At 38.9% G+C, this 23,083-nt stretch overlaps 3 protein-coding genes across 17 annotated transcripts in view; 1 reads left to right on the top strand and 2 right to left on the bottom strand.

The window, feature by feature from the left end:
- The window catches only part of LOC309478104 (zinc finger MYM-type protein 1-like), a 43,270-nt gene extending 32,473 nt beyond the window's left edge, over positions 1-10,797 (bottom strand). For 11 of the 12 annotated variants that reach the window (XM_082141583.1, XM_082141591.1, XM_082141592.1 and 8 more), the window contains exons 1-2: positions 7,219-7,305; positions 4,689-5,345 (exon numbers count right to left, since the gene is read on the bottom strand). In XM_082141583.1, coding sequence (XP_081997709.1) covers positions 4,689-4,821 — 133 coding nt within the window. In that variant the 5' untranslated portion in view covers positions 4,822-5,345; positions 7,219-7,305. Of the gene's footprint in view, positions 1-4,688; positions 5,346-7,218; positions 7,333-10,570 lie in introns of those variants that run through there. The other variant, XM_082141585.1, reaches the window with a different exon arrangement.
- LOC309478174 (uncharacterized protein) overlaps positions 1-23,083 on the top strand; it is a 253,102-nt gene that overhangs the window by 105,909 nt on the left and 124,110 nt on the right. The window lies entirely within an intron of this gene.
- The window catches only part of LOC309478144 (uncharacterized protein), a 105,984-nt gene that overhangs the window by 15,633 nt on the left and 67,268 nt on the right, over positions 1-23,083 (bottom strand). For 2 of the 3 annotated variants that reach the window (XM_082141701.1, XM_082141702.1), the window contains one exon: positions 19,418-20,955. In XM_082141701.1, coding sequence (XP_081997827.1) covers positions 20,000-20,955 — 956 coding nt within the window. In that variant the 3' untranslated portion in view covers positions 19,418-19,999. Of the gene's footprint in view, positions 1-14,197; positions 14,921-15,405; positions 15,526-19,417; positions 20,956-23,083 lie in introns of those variants that run through there. The other variant, XM_082141703.1, reaches the window with a different exon arrangement.

Raw genomic sequence — 23,083 nt, 5'->3', positions numbered from 1 at the left:
TGAGATGTCATGTGTGTCTTAAGGTGTGCTTCATGTATGAATCTCTTTCCACACTCAGTGCAGGGGAACGGTTTTTCTCCAGTGTGAATTACCATGTGGCTGGTAAGTTGTGATTTATATGTGAAAGTCTTTCCACAATCAGAGCAGGTAAAAGATCCTTCGACTCCAGATTTTTCAGCTTGTTTTTCTGTGATATTCTCTTCAGTCTTTGTAACGACTGCATTTCCATCTTCATTTTTGAAATGATGAGGTGTTTGAAACTGATGTTTGTCTTCATTTTTGTCTGTCAGATCTCCATCTTCAGTTGTGAAATGATGGTGTTTGACTTCATTCACTTCCATCAGGTCTAAAATGAACATATTAAATAAAATTTTAAAAAGGACAAACAAAAGTTCATTCTTAAGTCCTGTGCACACCGGGACAATTATCCTGCGCATTTTTCGTGGACATTTAGCGCCTCGTGACTAAATAAAAGGCACCAATGTGAGCATGCACACCGACGCGCAAAACGGCAGGCGTAAAAGCGTAATACTTTTTTTTTTTTTTTTTACGCCTCAGGTTGGTTATTTTGGTTTGACGAGGCGTGTTAAAAATAGTACTATAATAAATATTATGTCTGTGGTACTTGCTCAAGCAAAAAAACGGTCTTGCCGAGCACGCATTGATAGAGGACGATGACGAACAGGAAGTAAGTAAGAACGAACGAACGAACGAAAAATAAGATGCAACGAGGCAAGATGAATGTAGAGCTGCTGGTTTCTTTGGTGTCTGAAAACAAAGAACTTTATGACAAATGCCACAGCGACTAAAAAAATCTCGATAAGTGGGAGTTGTTATGGAGAGGAATTACAGATCAAATAGAATTCTGGGAGTGAATTTGCACGTTCACTTGGCGCATCGCCAGAGCCGGTACGCCCTCCCTATACGAGAGCTAAGCGGCTGCTTTGGGCTCCGTCGCCACTAGGGGGCCTCCAAACTATGGTCCAACCCTGACCGTGACCTGTAACTCGACGTACATTTGCATCACATGTTAGCGCAGCAGTAGAATTACACTCACGGGACACTGTACTTATTCGAAAGTTTACTATTTGCATTTAATTCAAACATTTAATTCGCATGCTGTTCTGACATGCATTTTTTTCTGAGCCCGTACATCCGGAGCGCATGCGCACTAAACACCTGTCAAACAGCACCCGATTACTGGACTATATCTAAATTACGTCTGATTGTGCTAATACTGTCAAATACACATAAGGTTTACATAAACACAGTTGGTTATGTCTAAAGTGCAACTAATCAGTTGCATCTGTCACTGTGTGTTAAGCCCCGTTCACACTGCCAGCGACAAGCAGCGACAAAGCGACATGATCCCATTCATTTCAATGGAGCGCTGGCGACTTCCGGCGACACGAGCGACAGTGACTGTTGGCGACAGAATGTGGGCGTGACACGAGATGCGCGACAAAAGTTCAGAAATTTCAACTTTATGCAAATGAGAAGCGATTTTCGCGAGCGACAACCAATAGGAAAGAAGACTTTCAGAGGAGCTCAGCTCACATCACCGTCTCGAGTGCAGGCAAGACAGAAGAGTTCGAGGGCGATTTCACTGTTTTATATGATTTGACTGTAACCACATACATGGATATAATAAAATGATGATGGAAAAGAAACTGTCGACAGTCTCAGTGAGTTTAATTCACACATTTAGTTCGAGTGTTCTTTCTTTCTTTCTTTCCTTTATTTATATAGCACAAGTAAACACAACAGAAGTTGACCACTGTGCTTCACATAAATCCAACAAGATTTAAGAATAAAAAAAAAATATCATTCAGACTGCAGAACAAGACATAAATAAATTTAAATTTAGAGAAAAGCACGCTCCAAAAGATACACCTTTAGTTTGAGTTTAAACTCATATAAAGAGGATAGCGATCTCAAGGAGACCGGGAGGCTATTCCACAGCCTAGGACCGACAACAGCGAAAGCACGGTCCCCTCTAGACTTTAAGCGTGAGCGTGGCTGGGTCAGATTATAGTTACTCGTGGACCTTAGACACCGCCCAGGCACATTAACATTTACAAGTTCCGACAAATATGAAGGTGCAAGACCGTTTAAAGATTTAAAAACAAACAACAGTATTTTCATGTCAACTCTGTAACGCACCGGCAGCCAGTTAAGAGACAATAAAATCGGAGTGATATGTTCATGTTTGCGAGTCCCAGTCAGGAATCTGGCAGCTGCATTTTGGACCATTTGAAGCCTTGTAATTGAAAACTGTGGTAGTTCTACATATAAGGAATTACAATAATCCAGACGAGATAGAACGAAAGCATGTATAACTTTTTCAAGCTCTATCGGTGATAGAAAATGTTTTACTCTAGATAATAGCTTCAAGTGAAAGAAACTTGATTTAACCACTGTGTTAATGTGTTTCTCTAGCTTTAAGGAAGAATCCAAAACCACTCCCAGACTCCTGACTGTAGGTTTAAAATCACAGTACAGGTCTGCAGTATTAAAAGTATTTTTTCCATCTCCTAAAGAGGGGCCAAACACAATAGCCTCTGTTTTACTTGCGTTTAAATGTAAAAAGTTTAAGGACATCCAGGATTTTATGTCATTTAGGCACGCAGATAGGGTTTCAAGGGCCCTTGTGTCAGTGCGCTTAAAAGGCAGGTAGATTTGAGTATCATCTGCATATAAGTGGAAAGACACTCATTGTTTCCTAAAAATTGATCCCAACGGCAGCATATACAATGAAAACAAAGTAGGAGCCAGAATGGAGCCTTGCGGTACGCCATAGGTAAGAGGAGCTACGGACGAAACAGAATCTCCAATACCAACTGAAAAGGTTCTGTTTGTAAGGTAGGACTTAAACCAGCTAAGAGCATTTCCTCGGATACCCACAGACTGTTCAAGGCGTGATAGTAAAATTCTGTGGTCAACAGTGTCAAATGCTGCCCTCAGATCCAAGAGAATTAAAATGACGGAGTCCCCAGAGTCAAGAGACAACAAAATATCATTTAAAACTCTCAATAACGCAGATTCAGTACTGTGATTAGTCCTAAAACCAGACTGAAATTTCTCTATGATACTATTCTCATCAAGGAAGCTCTGTAGTTGCAATAGCACAGTTTTCTCAAGGATTTTGGATATAAAAGATAAATTTGAGATAGGTCTAAAATTTGACAAATCAGTAATGTCCGCATTTGGCTTTTTTAATATGGGTTTCACCAAGGCATGTTTGCAAAGAGCAGGGACAAAACCTGAGAGAAGGCATCTGTTTATAATAGACAAAATCCAATGCCCCACATTATAAAAAATCAGTTTGAAGAACCATGTAGGAACAGTATCAAGAGATGAGACAGTAGGCTTCAACTTAGCGACTATATCTGTTAGACCAGCCATGGTAATTGGGTCAAAAGAATTTAAAAACCTGGTGGCCGAGGGAGTGTTTACAGGGTCAGTAGTCGAAGACATTATGGACTGTCTAATTATTGCCAATTTCTCAACAAAAAAATTACGAAAATTCTCACATGTAGAAGCAGTTTCAGTAAGATGGTTGTTAATTACAGGATTAAAAACAGAGTTTAGGACCTTAATCAGGATCTTTGGATTATTTTAATTTTTGTTAATATATTAGAAAAATATTGAGACTTAGCTGTTTTAACAGCTTTTTGGTATGCCTTTAAGGAATCCCGCAGAATTTCATAGGACACCTGCAGCCTGTCCTTTTTCCATCTACGCTCCGCTCTTCTGCAAAGTTGTCTTAATTGGCGAGTGTTGCTATTCAGCCAAGGTTCAGATTTATGTTTCTGACATTTAAGTCTCAGGGGTGCAACAGTGTCAAGAGCGTTGGTACAGAGAGAATTAAATAAACTTAATTGCTCATCGATATCTACTGTATTTAGATGTTCAATAGAGAACACCTGCTCAGCATCAGAAAAAACTGCAGAGAAAGCATCGGCAGATGATGGACAGGACAGGCCTACACGTGACCATTTACTAGGTCTAACAGATGCAGTGGTGTAACAGGAAAGATCAATATTGAAAACAACAGGCCTGTGGTCAGAAAAGCTTAAGTCACCAATTTGAATATCTGAGATGGAGAAGCCATGGGATAAAACTAAATCGAGCGTATGGCCATGTACGTGGGTTGGCTGATTTACCCATTGTACAAAATCACATGCTTCAATAAGACTTAAAAAATCCTTTGCAAGTGCTGAGGAGTTAGAGCATACGTGAACATTAAAATCACCGACAAGTAAAAGTCTATCATATTTCGGAGTAATACCCCCTAAAAAGTCTGAAAACTCATTTAAAAAATCTTTGTTTGTTTTCGGAGGACGGTAGACTACAGCAATTACCAGTGAGTTTGCCTGATCTAATGATAAGAGTTGTACCTCAAAAGACGAATACAAATCAGTTTCTGGTAACCTACAACAGAAACTGTTTTTATAGACATTTGCCAGGCCTCCACCCCGGCCAGAGCGACGGGGGGTATTAAAAAAATTGTAGTTGGGGGGAGTGAGTTCCGAGAAAGAGCTAATATCACCAACAGGAAGCCAGGTCTCCGTCACAAATAAAAAGTCAATATTGCTGGCGGTTATAATGTCATTAAAAATAAATGTCTTATTTCCCAACGATCTGGAATTTACTAAAACCATCCTAATAGATACAGAGTCACTGACCGGCTGTACTGCTTGATGAGGTACCCGTTCCAAAGAGTGAAGGTGCCGCTGATCCACTCCACCATGCCGCAAAAGAGGGACGCGTCGCTGCCGTGGCTGCACTGACGAGTCCCCAGCCAAATGACATATCCATTGATAGGGCGTCTCCCGCGAGCGCTTCGCAATGTAAAATCCATGATCCCTCTCAAGGACACGAGCGTCCCGATAGGACCGACCAACCAGTCCAGACGCTAATTCCAACTTCAGCCGTACGGCCGCACCACCCCGCTTTCCTCTCCTCCTGCGGCGCTTCCTCCAGGGAAGTACAGGCGGCACACGGCGTAAGAACAGAGGCAGAGTTCTCAGGAAAGGTGGCGGCAGAAAGCTGGAGCACTCGGCCGACACACCTTTGTTATAGCCGAACTCCATAGTTGTTCTGATATTGAGTAACGACTGGCGGTCATATATAAGTGATTCAGTGACATGGTAGGCCACACTTAAATTAATAAAGGAAAAGAGATATACAACTGCAGACAGGCAGAAGGAAATCCAGAGAGACAGACGGCCAGCCAGAGACAACGGCGCCATCTTTTTCCCCTGGGCTGAAGAGTGTTGTAATTATGATGCAAGTTTAGCACTGCTGCAGTTCATTTTACAGTTTCCCCTGCATTATGTTGACTATTAGGGACAAGAAAATTTATTATTTGTCAAATTCGAATGACGTTTTAGTCATTTATGACAGTATGAGTTAATCTGTTGATTGATCGATCGTTAATCCAGTAGGCTAAATGATTTAATCCACTGAACACTGCTGTGGTAATATAAAAACACTCTCCCAACAGCATACTGTTTCTTTTGAGCCTAAATCCTAGTCAAATTAAAATGATATAGTTGTATATATCACTTGTGATGGTATTTTGTATAGATATGGCCAGACGTGCAGTCTACCAGTCACATTAGAGCGACAGCACTATGAACGCCCACAAGCGACTTAACAGTACAGAGACTAGCGACATACAGCGACAAAGTCGCTGGCGGTGTGAACGGGGCTTTAGAAGCGTGCAGGTCTTAAAGGGACAGCAGCCTATAGTAAACATGGACAGTTAATGGGATAGTTCACCCAAAAATGAAAATTCAAAACATGGAGAATGAGTAAATAATGACAGAATTTTCATGGGTGAACTACCCCTTTAAATGTTAACACATTAATTATTGTTATCTTATTAGAGGTCCATCTGATATATATTAATTTGATGTCTTATTTAAGTATTTAATTTAATATTGTCAGTTTTGTACAATTAAATGAATTTATTTTATTTTATTATAAGAAGATACTGTTTATCTAATTAAGTTATTTAGTTGATTGTACTGCACATTTGCATGTAAATTATTATTTTTTAACCAAAAGCAATTAAAGTGGTGAACTAGTTTACAGTAAATGCATTGTCTGCTGGTTTATTTAGCTACTTTCAGTACACCACATTAAAGGGGGTCGCACACCGGACGAGAAGCACAGCGTCGCGCTGCGTCTAGGACAACTCGAGGTATCGCACACCGGACGCGCACTTTCTCAGTTTATGGCCAGCAATATTGTTATGTTTAAGAACATTATGTAATTAAGATAATGCCTGTACTATGTTATGATTGTACTGTACAATTAAATACAATCGTTGCTAAGTCTGCAGTCTGAATTCACTTTACCTCAGAGCGTCCGTTAACTGAATGAATTGAGAATATCACCTGAAAATCCGATAACATCAGCAATTTTCATTCAAGCAGATGATTTCTGTAAATGAATGTAAAACTAAATGTATATTACAGCACAGGGTGCAGTCAGTATATACATTAACGACGATTTGAGACAAATATAATGTAAATTTAATATAAAACTATGTAAATGGCGCTCTGTGGCGCGGCAGGATTTTAACAAGGTCCTGAGCCGTAGCTGGGCGCCGCGGACAGACGCCGCCGGTGTGTGTACACTCATAGAGAATAATGTGTTCGAATTTTAAAGACGTGGCGCTGCGCTTCTTGTACGGTGTGCGACCCACTTAAGTATGCCACTTAATACTGTAAGACTTTGAATATTAAAGTACAAATTAACACCTGGCCACTCTTGTGGGTTGGCTACTGTTACAATTTAAAACCGTAGAAAGGTAAAAACATGCCAGGCAGACATTGATGCAAGCAACACAGCTACAACTAATAATAACATTGATAATCTGTGTGTTTTGTAGTCTGTGAATAATCAAGCATTGACAATAGTCAATCATATTGGCGGCACCATGGGCCCCCACATAAGATTCTGCTTAAGGCCCCATGTAAAGGCTTGGGCCGGCCCTGCGCATCGCCAGGGAAAATCGCTTGGTATGAGCACAAAGACGCGCCGAAAAATGTCTCCAAAAACGCTGGCGATAAGCACGCGCGATAATTGTCCCGGTGTGCATGAGGCTTTAATGTAGCACAAATCTAGTTTACTACCGAGTCTACTAGCATCTAGATTTAGATGTATAATCAGTAGTCTTCAAAGAGAAGGAAGGAAAACACCAACCTATTTGTTCCTCTGTATCTTCATCTTTTATTCTGCAGTGTTCTTCCTCAATCTCCATCTTTACAATAGTATGTCAGTAGTTTCTCCTGGAGTAATTCCTCCTGCTTGCTTCTCCTGTGGGAAAATGGGAATATTCCCCAGCATTTAAACCTGCTGACCACAGCTCTGCAACCAGCACAAAATCCCTTTCAATGACCTTTGCCTGGACTGTTCCCTGCTGCTAGATTGACCTGCCTAACTCAACCTTTTTCATCTTTTTCATCAACATATGACCCATTAATACTAAAACGTACTATTATATATATATATATATATATATAATATATATATATATATTTATTAGGATGCACACAAAAATATTGGGCTTTTTGACGGGATTCGGTTTCTGCCGAACCTTAGAATTTTTTTCCACCGAACCGAACCCTAGGCTTGCGCTACGCTGGTCGACGTCACGCCGCCGTTGATTAAGGGAAGCTGTTTACGTAGGTGAACCGTTCGAATGCAGGAGAAAGTGCTGTGAGACAGTGAAAATGGAACTCGTGAGCAGAAAAAGTGTTGTTTGGCAGAACTTTCAGTCAAAAAAAGGCGATTCAAGTCGAGCCACTGTTAAAACATTTGCGTATGAAACATCCGAAAGAATGCGAGTTGTGCATGAAGGAATCTACAGACAGCAGCCAAAATGGAGCAACTTCAGGCACAGCAAAGGAAGGACAGTCATAGCTAAAAACTTGTGTTAACCTACCAGACGACCATTACCAGCTTTGCTACAATGGTAATTGTAAAAATAGTTTTTCCCACTTGTCATCCTGGCATAATGTTGCCTATTCTTTTTTTCTTTTTTTTACAGTTAAAATTTAATTAAATGAAAAATACACTGCTGTGGACGTTGTTTCCTTCATTAATGTGTTTACTGTGTTAATGGACTAAGGATGGGAGTAGGATTCGGTATTCGGTATTCAGCCGAACCCCAAAAATCTGGAATTGGTGCATCCCTAATTTATATATATATAAAACTGGGACTACTCACAGCACTTACATATTGTTGTTACTCTAATGTTGGTTTGTTTGCTTCTATTGCTTCAATGCTTCTATTGTTCTCCTCATTTGTAAGTCGCTTTAGATAAAAGCATCTGCTAAATGATTCAATGTAAATGTATGACTGAGCACCAGACTCTCACTCTCTCTCACTCTCTCTCACTCTCTCTCTCACACACACACACACACACACACACACACACACACACACAAAATCCGTGCGTGCCAAACTACCTAAATTATGATTTAAGCGGGCACTGAAGTTTATAGTCTAATCATCAAATTAGTTCCATATGACAATAATTTTTTAGCCCCACACTTTTCAGGGCTTCAAACCTCTAACAGTGGATGGGAAAGACGAAAAGAATAGGGTGATCATTTCTGAATGGAACGCATTAACTATTTCTTTCCTCCTTAAAATTTTCTTTTTGGTGTCGGCCATAAATTATTTTATGCATTTATGTTTCAGGGTAACAGGAAGTTGAGGTAAACTGAAGAGCGCGGTCTTCCAGCGTGTGCTGATTGACAATGGCGTCCTCAGAACGCATAAGTTATGAACGGCTTTTCATAAAGCCGTTTCATCGCAGGTGCAATTTTAATGCCATGCCTGCGAATGGCATTAAAATGGCAACTGCGATGAACTGCTCAGTGGAAGAGTGCAGTTTGGACAGCATAATGTCAGCTTCTCGTATGAATAGCGATGTGTGGTGATTTTTTGAGTTAACATTGAAAAAGTGAACAGCGTGGTGCAAAACGGAGTTGCCATACAGGAGACTTTTACTCCAGAAATGCCCTTAGTTCAACCGGGAAAAACAATGTTAGGGCAGCCAAGCGTGAGCAAGTTTAAAATGTGAGTGTTATAGCAGAGGCTGTAATAAGTGATGCAAGGATGGGAAGATCAGGAATGGCAGAATGGGAAACATCACATGACATTAGGGACTTTCGCACCGGAGGAACCTTTTCATAGTTCCTAGAGCTATTGGCGGAAGTTCCCGGTTTTTGGCGTGTTCACACCGCAGGAACTAGGAACGATTTTAGTTCTAGGAACTAATTTAGCTCCTACTTCACAGTAGGATCTAAACCAGCACAATAGGAACTATCCGTGACGTTAGTGATCGCTGATTGGCCGAACACACTCGAAACACCAGATGACACATAAATGATGGGAATTTGTAGACGGAAAAGCCTTCTGACTGTATCGTTGCACACAGTGTTTCTCCCGTTTCATCTGTCTTTAAACTGGTTTAAATCACTGAGACATTTCTGTTCTTTGCTGAATTCAAGCGCTTCTCAATGGATCTCGTGACCGAGACCGATCAGAGTAAACGCATCTGCTCGCGCTGCGCTGCCATTCTGCTTTAAATGGTCCATGTGGCGCACAGTTCAAATGAGTTTTGTTACGCTTTTGCCGCATAAACATTATTGACATTTATCGAACTCTTGATATCGTTTTATCAAGAAAAAATTATATCACGATAATTATCGTTATCGTTTTATCGCCCAGCCCAAATATATTGTATTTTTTATGCTATTTTTAATAGCCTACACATAATTTTTATCGTCATTTTAATATATATATATATATATATATATATATATATTATGCTTTCATTATAACATCTTTATTTTGAAAGTATTTAAAATACAGGCCAATAGTTACCTTTTATTTAAATTTACAAACATCTGTGTGCATTATTACCTCTGTGATTGCATTCACTTTCAAAAACTCATCAAGACAACGACCCCTTACTGAATCAACACACTTTAGCGGTTCGTTATTGGTTTTAATGTTATGTAAGGGGAATGTCCTTAAACACTAATCAAAGAAATATCATAACGTCTGTCCTCTTCTATTAAAAGAACGTCAAGTGATGCGCTTGAACCATTACAATATTGAGTTCTGATTGGTCAATTCCTGTTACTTATAGTTCATTAATTAATTAATTAATTAATTAAATAATAAACCATTTGCATGATAGTTTTACATAATAGCTGGTTAATCTAATGGGGGACGGTGGGGTGTTGTGGTTTAACAGAGGGGAAGTTTTTTGTCATTAGAACCCTGCTTACATTAGATATGATTTGCATTTTGCATGCATTAAAAATGTTTAACATGTTTAATTTGCTCATCAAATAAAATGAACACACAAATCATAATCTTCACAAATTGCAATGTGAAAAACCAGTCAGTAACGAGTTCACGTTTCACGAGCGTAATGAACAACATCAGTCGGTTCATTTCTGAGTGATTCACTTAATGAACTGACTCGTTTAGTCGTTTGTATTTAGATTTCTCTGATAAAATGAATGTACTCACAGTCTGAAAAACAGCAGATTAAGAGCAGTCAATGATGTTGTTTATGTTCCCTTCCCTCGCTCACTTCTCTTCTTCTTCTTCTAGACTCGGATGTGTGTCATTGCTTCGGTTGCTCGAGCGCCTCTACTGGCGGAAACCATATTAAACTATCTAACCTTCATAGATTAAGATATTTATCTGTTATCTTGGCTTATATTAAACAAACACTGTTTATCCCGCCACATGTGTTTGATTTGGGATAATATATATAATATTAACATATTAAAATATTATTTTAGAAATAACATTTATTGGTGACAGATGATTTACCATAAGAGCATTTTTGGTTATGACTATATTTAAACTTAAAATGACCGCCAATGAGTAAGAAAATTCTGATGCTGATCATTTTAAAACAAGCTTATAGGGCTGTTGAGAACCAGAACTAAACTGACCTGAGGCTGAAGTTTAGATGCTTCCCTATTATTGATATGCATATTGCGCATCTTATGATCGTAGCCTACTCATGCTTTTCACTTTTCATATACAGTGCCCTCCACAATTATTGAACCCCCTGGTAAATATGATCAAAATTGGCTGTAAAAAATAAATCTGCATCGATTATCCTTGTGATCTTTCATTCAAAAAATGTGCAAAATTCTAACCTTTCATTGAAGTAAAAGAATTGAAAGTGGGGGGAAATCACATTATGAAATAAATGTTTTTCTCCAAAACATGTTGGCCACAATTATTGAAACCCCTAGAATTTTTTACGAGTAAAATATCTCTGAAGTATATTCCCATTAATATTTACCTTTTTTAGTACACCAGGGTGACTAGGAACATGAAACTGTCCAGCTATGACTTCGTGTTTCACAGGAGTTTAAATATGAGGAAACACAAAGGCCAAATCCCCTTAATCATCCATCACAATGAGTAAAACCACAGAATACAGTTCTGATGCGTAGCAAAAGATTGTTGAGCATCACAAACTAGAAAGTGGCTGTAAGACAATAGCTAAAGAATTGAAAATCCCCATTTTGACCATCAGGGCAATAATTAAGAAGTTATAACCAACTAAAGATGTTATGAATCTGCCAGGAAAAGGACGTGTGTCTATACTGTCTTAATGCACGGCGAGTATGAAAGTTTGAGTGGCCAAAGACTCTCCAAGGATCACAGATGGAGAATTGCAGAGATTAGTTGAGTCTTAGGGTCAGAAAGCCTAAAAAAAAAATTATCAAACAACCCCTACATCCCCACATGTTGTTTGTGAGGGTTTAAAAAAAAAACCTCCTCGCTCATCCAAAAACAAATTCCAGCAAATTTAATTGTCAGACACGACTGGATCTTCAAACAACACAGGGTTCTGTGGTCAGATGAGACTAAAACAGAGCTTTTTGGCAGCAAACACACTAGATGGGTTTGGTGAACACAAGGATAAAAAGTACCCCATGTGTACAATTTAATATACCATTGGATCTTTAATGTTGTGGGCATATTTTTCTGCTGGAGGTCCTGGACTTCTTGTTCAGATACATGGCATTGTGGATTCTATCAAATATCAACAGATAAAAAATCAAAACCTGACGCCTTCTGCTAGAAATCTTATAATGGGCCGTGGTTGGATCTTCCATCAGGACAACGATCCAAAACAAACATCAAAATCAAAACAAAAATTTGTTGTGGAGCACAAAATGAAGCTTCTGCCATGACCGTCTCAGTCCCCTGACCTGATGAGTGGGCTGAACTGAAGAGAAGAAGCACCAACATGGATCTGGGAATCTGAAGGATCTGGAGAGATTCTGTGTGGAGGAATGGTCTCTGATCTCTTGTCAGTTATTCTCCAAACTCATCAGGCATTATAGGAGAAGACTCAGAGCTGTTATCTTGGCAAAAGGAGATTGCAAAAAGTATTTAATAAAAGGGTTTCAATAATTGTGGCCAACGTGTTTTGGAGAAAAACATTTATTTCATAATGTGATTTTCCCCCCACTTTCAATTCTTTTACTTCAATGAAAGGTTAGAATTTTGCACATTTTTTGAATGAAAGATCACAAGGATAATCGATGCAGATTTATTTTTTACAGCCCATTTTGATCATATTTACCAGGGGGTTCAATAATTGTGGAGGGCACTGTAATCAACATAGATGAAATAAAAAAAACTATTATTTTATTTAAACATTAATATGAAACTAAATTGTTTTCTTTAATGACTAGGGCTACAACACATAGGCCTATTAGCCTACAGAGAAATGTAATGTCGGAGCGGGATTTGAGCGAACGCCGTCTTACAGTGAGCATGTGGAGAGGTTCGATTTTCGAACAATCATCGAATATTATTTTTCTCGATATGCCAATCCTTAATATTTGGTGTTTTAAATGCCTCTTTGAGATCTCTGTGAAAGATTTAAAGCAGTCTTTTACTGCCGCTTTCAGAGCGCTCACGTCTGTAACATTGTTTTTTCCTCATAAATGCGAACACGGAAAATAAAATAAAATGAATATTTCATGTTCTGTGGAGAGCCAAGCCTTCTTCATCCGGTGGGTATTACTTTTGGTTTGCGCAGTGTAATTCACAGAATTTCTACAAAATATTTTGCCACCTAAAAGTTAAAGATTTTTGTGTCAAGTACGTAACGTGTGTATTTCCCTCATATTAAATATAAAACACATGTGTAGACTGATACTTTATTAAGGGAGTATGGATGTATAAACAGACGTTTCAATATATTGGTATTAAATGCATTTTCTGAGAATTTATATTTCAAGTATTGACTACAAATGTCACGTCCACAACGCTGGAATTGCCCAATAGTAATTTAAAGATGTGGTAGCATTAGATCTGGACGGGAAGGATAACTGGATCTGAGTGTCACGATTTCGGTTTCGCATATCGTTACAGCCCTAATAATCATAGATGACGCCACAGGTTTTTATTTAAAAGAAAGAATGCAGCCTACGTTTGTATGTAGGCCTATAGGCAAAATATATTTACAATACTTACTAAAATATAATTCATATTATTTTATTGCATTTGTATTAGTTGTTTGAAGAGTAAAAAAAAAAAAATCGGTCGGTCTTAACGCAAGTTAAGTCGCACTAAAAGGAAGAAAAAAAAATAGGGTCGGTCCTAAATTGACAGGGTCGGTCAGGTTACGGCAAACAAGAATATTTTAAGGATGGCCTTATTGAAAATGTCTAGGCCTACCAATTTACTCATAGAGCCACATTGACAACACTATATCTCTGGAAAATAATCATACTGGCCCTTAAAATTTAAGGACAAAAAAAACCCTTTTTTTTTAAAGATATTGAAATGTTTTTAGTATGAGCTACAATTTTGACCCAAATGTGTTTATGTCTGAGAACCTTTTATAGATCTTTTATACACATACTTAACTGTAGACTGAAATGACATATATATTGTGTGTGTATGACAGTACAAATATTTTGAATGTCATGTTGAGTTGACAAACCGTTTCTTCGTCCACGGTCTTGAAATGACTGAGAATGACAAACAATGCTGCTAGCTAGAGTCAAATGTAAATGTTCACTTTATACAGAAACACTGATTGATCATGATGATGAGACACAGAATCTGCTTCAAAAGAAGAGAGAGAATAAAAGCAATACAATGATTCACCTTTATTTGAGCTTGTTGAAAATGTTCAATGCTTTTTCTCATGTCTCTGTAGACTAGATAATTGGGTGAAACTCTTCCCACATGAAGAGCACTTGTACGGTTTCTCTCCAGTATGAATTCTCTGGTGTGTTTTTAAGTTGCCCGATGTAGTGAAGGTCTTCCCACAGTCAGAGCACACATAAGGTCTCACACCAGTATGAACACTCTCATGCTCTTTTAAAGACTTCAGTCGTGAAAAACTCTTTTCACAAAAAGAACAAATGTGAGGCTTCACAGCAGCATGAACTTTAAGGTGTTGTCGTAAGCCTGATTCAAAAGCAAATGTTTTCTCACACTGATCACAGCTGAATGGCTTCACTCCAGAGTGACGGCGCAGATGATCTCTGAGAGAATGTTTCTGACTGAAACTGTTTCCACACTGAGTGCATGTGAAAGGTTTTTCTCCAGTGTGAATTCTCATGTGTATATTTAGGTGTCCTTTCTGAGCGTAACTGTTTCCACACTGAGTGCATGTATAAGGCCTTTCTCCAGTGTGAGATCTCATGTGTCTCTTAAGTTTTATTTCATATGTGAAACTCTTTCCACACTCAGAGCAGGTTAAAGATCCTTCAACTCCAGATTTTCCAGCTTGTTTCTGTGTGAAATTCTCTTCAGTCTTTGAAACGACTCTGTTTCCATCCTCATTTGTGAAATGCTGTTTGTCTTCATTCACTTCCATCGGGTCTAAAATCAGCATTAAATTCCCACAGATAAATTGAAGACGGACAAATTAGAAACAAAATCAGGAAGCCAAAAATGAACAAAATCCAGTTTACTATCAAGTCTATCTAGTTTTAGATGTATTGTTATTCACATTTAGATATCAGTTTTCATATTAAAGTGATGGTTCACCCAAAAATGAAAATTAGCCCATGATTTACTCACCCTGAGGTCATCCTAGGTGTATATGACTTTCTTCAGTTTCAGACGAATACAATCGGTGTTAGATTATAAAATGTCCTGGCTCTTCCAAGCTTTATAATGGCAGTCAATTATTGTTTCTGTTTTGAAGTCGATAAAATGAATATTTCTCTTACACAAACGCATCGCTTCACTGCAGGCGGCCTTTATTAACTAAGGACTATTAAGGACTAATTTTTTTTTTTGGCCGAACGATCCCTTTAATGTTTCTTATCAGTCATTAAAAAGAATGAAGGAAAAACACCAACCTATTTGTTCCTCTGTATCTTCATCTTTTATTCTGCAGGGTTCTTCCTTAATCTCCATCTTTACAATAGTATGTCCGTAGTTTCTCCTGGAGTAATTCCTCCTGCTTGCTTCTTCTTCTCCTGTGGGAAGATGTGAATATTCCCCAGCATTTAAACTCTCATGAACGGCTGTGGGAGCTTCACTGACTGAAGGAGTGAATTGTGGTCGTTGTTGCTCATTTAGCAGATGATCATCACACTTACGATCACTCTGTTTTTTGTTTTTTTTGCTCGAACAGTCGTTTAGAAACAATTCCATGAATTGTTTTTTTGAGAAAGCAGGAGACAATATATGAAACAAACTAAATCACGTCTTTTAAGTTTAAATGAAAAATAAATATAAAATATAACTAATAATAATATAAATGTACACATATTTAAAGCCACCGACATACATGCATATCAATGACAGAAATAAGCTCAATAGAACATCAGTCTTGACATTTAATCAAGTAGTTTGCACATCGTTTGTAAGATAACAAATATTTTAGTTTAATACAAAGTTTAATGTAATTATATTAACTAAAGTTGATATGGTTACAAATTGGATGTATGAAATAATGATGATGTTAGGTTAATTTTTCCCAGAATATTATACCTGAGAGAGATTTATGTTCAAACACTTTCTGGCAACAGACTCTAAATGTAAAACAAATAATGAATTTATCTTCTCAAAAGTGGTGTTATTATCAGAAATTAGCTCTACAGTCCCAACACTGTTCGACTATAAATACTTAAATTCAGTTCATAGAAAAGCTGAAAGAATATTGATGAGGGTTTATTGCTGTAATCAGACATCGATTGAACGTGAGATAATAAAAAATATGTAATAAACATGCTTCCAAAACACAAGATATGGTGCCGTTTTCAAGGAATCTTAACTTTCTTTGTGGCCACTGCAGCGCTTCCGGGTTCTACGTCAGAACACCGGTTCATTATTGGCTGACGCTAGTCACGTGAGCTCCGCGACACATGCGTTTGCTGCGGCAAATACATAGCCAGCATTCTGATGTAGAACCCGGAAGCGCTGCAGTGCGTTTACTAATTCAACAGCATAAAGGAGATGAAAAGGTTATCCTCGTTGCTTCATAACATTAAGGTTGAACCACTGGAGTCACATGGACTAGTTTAACAATGTCTTTACTACCTTTCTGGCCCTTGAAAGTGGTCGTTGTGTTGCTGTCTATGGAGGGTCAGAAAGCTCATGATATCAAAATATCTTAATTTGTGTTCCAAAGATGAACGAATGTCTTACAGGTTTAGAACGACATGAGCGTGAGGAAATTATGACCGTATTTTCATTTTGGGGTGCACTAACTTTTGCCTTTAACAACCTCGATTAAATCTGACTGAACACCTTTCGAACTTTCGCTCCTCCCTAAAAGCGCAAACTTAAAGCCAAACCATGTGATTGTAAAGTGTAGTGAAGTGATGTGTAGATCAGTGATTGTCGTAAAATACAGTCTACTGTCGCTAAACTAAAGGACGTACTCAATAGTAAAAAGAGTTGCTTAACTGCATTAAGAGGCGAAATAAGTTGGGAAATAAGTCACAGGTGTAACATTATATTGAATCTGTGCTTTCAGTCTTAAAGTGACATCAGCCTAATATTCCTGCTGCCGTCTATCTCATTAAAGGGATAGTTTACCCAAAAATGAAAATTCTGAACTCATTAACTCACCCTCAAGTTGTTTCAAGGCTGTATGAATTGCTTTCTTCTGCTGAACACAAAAGAAGATATTTTGAAGAATGTGGTTAACCAAATGGTTGATGGACCCCATTGACTTCTATGTATGGGAAAAAAAAATGCTATGGAAGTCAATGCCCATCAACTGTTTGGTTATTGACATTCTTCAAAATATCTTCTTTTGTGTTCAACGGAACAAAGAAATAAAAGACATTTTTGGGTTGAAGGAGAGATTAAACATGTCAACGGAGGTGAAATAAAAATCAGCTGCAGAGAAGCAATATAGTCTGGACTCAGCGATTTATTCACATCTAGTGTTGTCACGATACCAAAATTATTGTTTCGATACCGATACCAAGTCAAGTATTGCGATTTCGATACTTTTTCGATACTTTTCCTGAAAATATCATTGCTGTGCTTTATTTTAAAACCGGGACAACATTCTAATCATATAACACACTAATAAATTAACATATTAACAGCAGATATATTAAACATTTGAACAAAATATGAAATACAAAAATATAAAAAATAAATTAGAGCAATGACATTCAAGGTAAAAAAATATATAAATTTAGCAGCATTATCTCATTTATCATAAGAAACATAAAGCTTTATCTTTATCTTGAACTTTGAATAAAAATATGAACAGCGTTTATATTAAACAATGTTTAATATTGGTAACATATGATAAGCCTCATTGGTGATATATTTGACATGTGGGGAGAGAGATGTGTGGAAGGCCTATACTTCATGTTAAACATAAATATATAGCAGCAAAGACAACGTCGGCAGTGTTGACGGCAAAATAGGCTACAGAATAATTCGTTCTGTATTGAGAGGTGCAATATTTGAAAATCGATAATATTTTTTTTAAATGACATTTATTGTATTTATGTCAAAACGTTCAAACATCAAAATGTCATTTATTAATATGTATTCGTGTCAAAATGACATAGAAACATCTTTTCCTATTCTATTTTGCCTGGAAACGCTTCCAACACGCTTGCGTGTCGCGTGAAAAATAGGCGTCGGTTCTATTTGTAGCATGCACGCGTTTTCCGCGCGTCTCGAGCTGCGCCCAGACGCGTGTGTCACGCAGGCAGTTAACATGGGAGCCGAAATAAAAACGGACACGACACGCAGCCAGTGTGTCGACTCGCCGGCCTTAGGCCGGTGACACACTGGCTGCGTGGCGTGAGCGTGGCGTTTCTCTTGCGTGTCAGCTGCGTGGCGTTTTCCATGTCTTTGCACACCAGAAGCGTGTCTGACGCGGCGCTGCTGCTGCTAGGTGACATATGATAAGCCTCATTGGTGATATATTTGACATATGGGGAGAGAGTTGTGGAAGGCCTATACTTCATGTTAAACATAAATATATAGCAGAAAAGACAACGTCGGCAGTGTTGACGGCAGTATAGGCTATAGAATATTTCGTTCTGTATTGACAGGTGCAGTATTTGAAAATCAATAATATTTTTTTTAAATTGCATTTATATTTGCATTTCTGTCAAACCCTAGTCTTTCAAACATCAAAATGACATTTATTAATATGTATTCGTGTCAAAATGTCATATAAACATCTTTTCCTATTCAATTTTGCTTGGAAACGCTTCCAAGACGCTTGCGTGTCGCGTGAAAAATAGGCGTCGGTTCTATTTCTAGCATGCACGCGTTTTCCGCGCGGCTCGAGCCGCGCCTGAGACGCGCGGTACACGCGGGCAGTGTGCAAGCTCTAACCTGTTAACATGGGAGCCGAAATAAAAACGGACACGCCACGCAGCTGAGACGCTCACGCCACGCATCCAGTGTGTCACCGGCCTAACAAATCTGGAACGCAGTCATTCTTAGAAGTATCAATACTAATAAATTAAGGAATCGTGACGTTTTTAATTTCCGATTTACTTTTGAAGTATCTGTGCACCGTGCAACAGAGAAAGGTAGGCAACGTACCATATGTCACTCCTCGCGTCATCTTTTTCTACGAGTCGTGGACCACTTGTGCTCGCACATGCAGCCATCTCGCTGTAGTGTTTTGTCCATGGTTTTGTCACATGACACTGACAGCGGCAGGTTCTTTGCTGCGTGCATCAGGAAAAAAACACAGACCTCCATAGGGAGGCGTTTTTTTATTTTTTTTTATTTTTTTTTTAAGTATCGATACTGAACAATTTAGGTATCGTGACGTTTTTCATTTCCGAGTATCGCGATACTTTTGAAGTATCGGTACACCGTGCAACACTATTCACATCTAGATCTTTTTGTCACAAAATACTCTGAAACTGGTTGAGGATCCAACTGCAGTCGTTTATTACAGAAATTCAGAATCATAATCCATAAAACAGGCAACAGGTCAAAAATACAGGACAGATAATACAAAGACAACAGAGCAGAAAAACAGTCAAACGAGGAAATTCGAGAAACCAGGCAGAAAATGAAAACCAACACACGGATAACCAGAGGGAGAGCTCTCAGTAATGCAGTGTGACACTAACAAGACTTTGCAAAGAGTGAGTGAAAACACAGGGCTTATATAGAGGGTATGCACTGGACTGAGTGGCAAAAGAGCTGCTAAGCTCTTAAAGCTGTTATTAAAGCTGTAATGCAAAAAAAGTCTTTAATATCTTAACGCATCATGTCTATACATCTAAAACAAGTTATTTGAAATATAGATTATGTTTAATAGACTATTTTTGTCACTGTCTCCAGATCCCTCATATATTCTAACTATTATTTTGACCTTCCCCAAAGGTTCCCCTTGTCAAACAATCAAACTTAACAACTAATTTTATCAAATTATCCAGCTTTTGATTAATCTGAATGTCAAATTATTTACTTGTAAGTGATGGATCTGAACATGAACATTTGCTAATTAGAAAATGTCGGGCAACGGTTTTTCTCATGTTTCTGTAGAGTAGATAATTGGGTGAAACTCTTCCCACATGAAGAGCACTGGTGTGGCTTCTCTCCAGTATGAATTCTCTGGTGTGTTTTTAAATTGTTGGATGTAGTGAAGGTCTTCCCACAGTCAGGGCAACAATAAGGTTTCACACCAGAATGAACACTCTCGTGCCGTTTTAAATTCTGCAGTCGTGAAAAACCCTTTCCACAAAAAGAACAAAAGTGAGGCTTCACAGCAGCATGAGTTTTAAGGTGTGTTTTTAAGCTGGATGCCAAAACAAATGTTTTATCACACTGTTCACAGCTGAATGATCTCACTCCAGAGTGACGGCGCAGATGAGTGGTGAGAACGCTTTGGGATGTGAAACTATTTCCACACTGAGAGCATGTATAAGGCCTCTCTCCAGTGTGAATTCTCATGTGCACATTAAGGCTTCCTTTATGAGTGAAACTTTTTCGACACTGAGAGCATTTGAACAGTTTTTCTCCAGTGTGAGTCCTCATGTGCACATTAAGGCCTCCTTTATGACTGAAACTCTTTCCACACTGAGAGCAGGTGAATGGTTTTTCTCCAGTGTGTTCTCTCGTGTGTCTGTTAAGGGTTGATTTACGTGTGAAAGTCTTTCCACACTGAGAGCAAATCAACAGATTTTCTCCAGTGTGAGATTTCATGTGTTTATTAAGGTCTGATTTGTGCACGTAAAACAGTCCACACTCAGAACAAGTGAAAAATTCTTTGTCTCCAAAATGTTCAGCTTGTTTTTGTGTGAAATTCTCTTCAGTCTGTGAAACGACTGCATTTCCATCTTCACATTTGAAATGATGAGGTTTTTCAAACAGATGTTTGTCTTCATTTGTATATGTCAGTTCTCCATCTTCATTAGTGAAATGATGCCATTTGTCTTTATTCACTTCCATCGGGTCTAAAATCAACATATTAAATAATAAATTCTCCAAATTCAATCAAAGAAGGAAAATGAGAAACGAAGAAATCAAAAATTATTTTTTAATGTAGCACAAATCTAGTTTACTACTGAGTCTACTAGTATCTAGTTCTAGATGTATTGTTATATACTCCTGAGAACCAGAAATATAAGAGATTCCTTTGTGAATTTAGTTTATGTCAGTTTATTTTACTTTATGCAATATGTGTAGAATTGCCATAAATGTGTAGTCCCATTCTATACAACTTATTTAATTTGAATATGAATGTTCTTGTGGCAACATGTAATGAAAAAAATGGGAGTAATAACTTAAAAACAGTTTCATAAGAATCTCTCATATTTCATAGGAATACTGATTTAAAATTTCTTTCCCTTTTCACTTGTTGTGTCTCCCCAAAATGCCTGATAAACATGCTGTAAGTCCTGGTGTCTCTACAGAGGACATGTATGAAATCAGTGCCCTGTTTCATAATATTCGGAATATATTCAGAATATTTCGTTCATATTCTGATTGGAAACCCCATAACTTTGAGATGTTTATTTATGACAAACAATTGGAAAATTACTCAGGTATAAATAAACGTACTTGGTTACTTACGTAACCTCGGTTCCCTTAGAGATAAGGGAACGAGTACTGCGTTGCAAACGCTATGGGAAACTCCTTTCTCGAGAATTATTGAAGCCTTTATTTTAAAACGCATTGCAGCTGCACAGCTAGAGCATCATAGCTCGAGTGCTAGCGAGCTGATTGGCTGTGCTGCAGCAACTGCACGAACTTATGGCGAGTCGGCAGAGGAGAGCGGTCCAATCGGAGCGCCTGGCACCTTGCCAGCCTTGAGCGCGGCAAAATAGGCGTGGCTGAAGAGTATAAATTCAGAGAAAACTCGCCATTTGACATGTTTAAATCGCCTGAAGCGAAGCACCTGATATAAGTGAAATAGCACGGCAGGCAACGCAGTACTCGTTCCCTTATCTCTAAGGGAACCGAGTTTACGTAAGTAACCAAGTATGTTCCCTTACGAGAACGGTTCTCTCGTACTGCGTTGCAAACGCTATGGGAACCCATTTTAAAACGCCGTTCTATTCACCAGTGACTACTCTGAAGGTGTCCGGGGAGACCCGAGACTAATAACAGAGTAGTCTAAATCATAATGGACCAATGTCGGGCCCTTAGAATGATATTCACCACATAAAAGGGTATGAAGGCCACCGCGGGAGGGGACCTGGTTTATACATAGGTCTGGGTTAGACTAGCCAGAGACTTAAATTGAGAGAACTCATGCCTGCAAGGCGGGAACCTCTAGATTATATAATCTTGCAAATGTGGACGGAGCGGACAAGCCGGCCGCCGCACAAATGTCTTCGATCGGGACCAAGCCTAAGAGGAAGCCATGCCTCTTGTGGAGTGAGCTCTAACACCTATGGGACACCAGAGACCCAGAGAGGTGTAGGCTAGGAAGATGGCATCCACTATCCATCTTGACAATGTTAGTTTCGTGACCGGTAGCCCTTTGGTGCGGCCCCCAAAACAGATAAAGAGCTGTTCAGACTGTCTGAAAGAGGCAGAACGCTCCAGATATATTCTCAGGGCTCTGACAGGGCAGAGTGTGAGAGCATCGCTATCTTCTCCCGATATGGGAAGAGCTGATAGGGAAATAACCTGGGCTCTGAAGTTGAGAGCACCTTTGGTACATATCTGTGTCTTGGTTTAAGGACGACTTTGGAATCATTGGGCCCGAACTCAAGACAAGAGTGCTTGCAAGTCCCCAACTCTTTTAACTGACGCTAGTGCTAACAGCAGAGCGGTTTTAAGAGAGGGATCTTAGATCAGCCGACTGAAGTGGCTTGAAGGGAGTTCCCTTAAGAGCTCGTAGAACCAGGGAAAGGTCCCAGGCCGGCACCGAAGGTGGTCGAAGCAAGTTAAGTCTCCTGGCCCCTTTAAGGAAGCGAACGATCAGGTCGCTTTTACCCAAGGAAGAGCCAGCCACCGGTAAGTGAAAAGCTGTAATAGCTGCCACATACACTTTGAGTGTGGAGGGGAAGCGCCCCACGTCCAACAGCTCTTGGAGAAATGTAAGCACCATTGGTACTTCACAACTATGCGGGT

This window comes from Leuciscus leuciscus (assembly GCF_965113295.1).
Source record: "Leuciscus leuciscus genome assembly, chromosome: 16".
NCBI lineage: Eukaryota > Metazoa > Chordata > Actinopteri > Cypriniformes > Leuciscidae > Leuciscus > Leuciscus leuciscus.
This window is presented reverse-complemented; position numbering and strand designations above follow the sequence as displayed.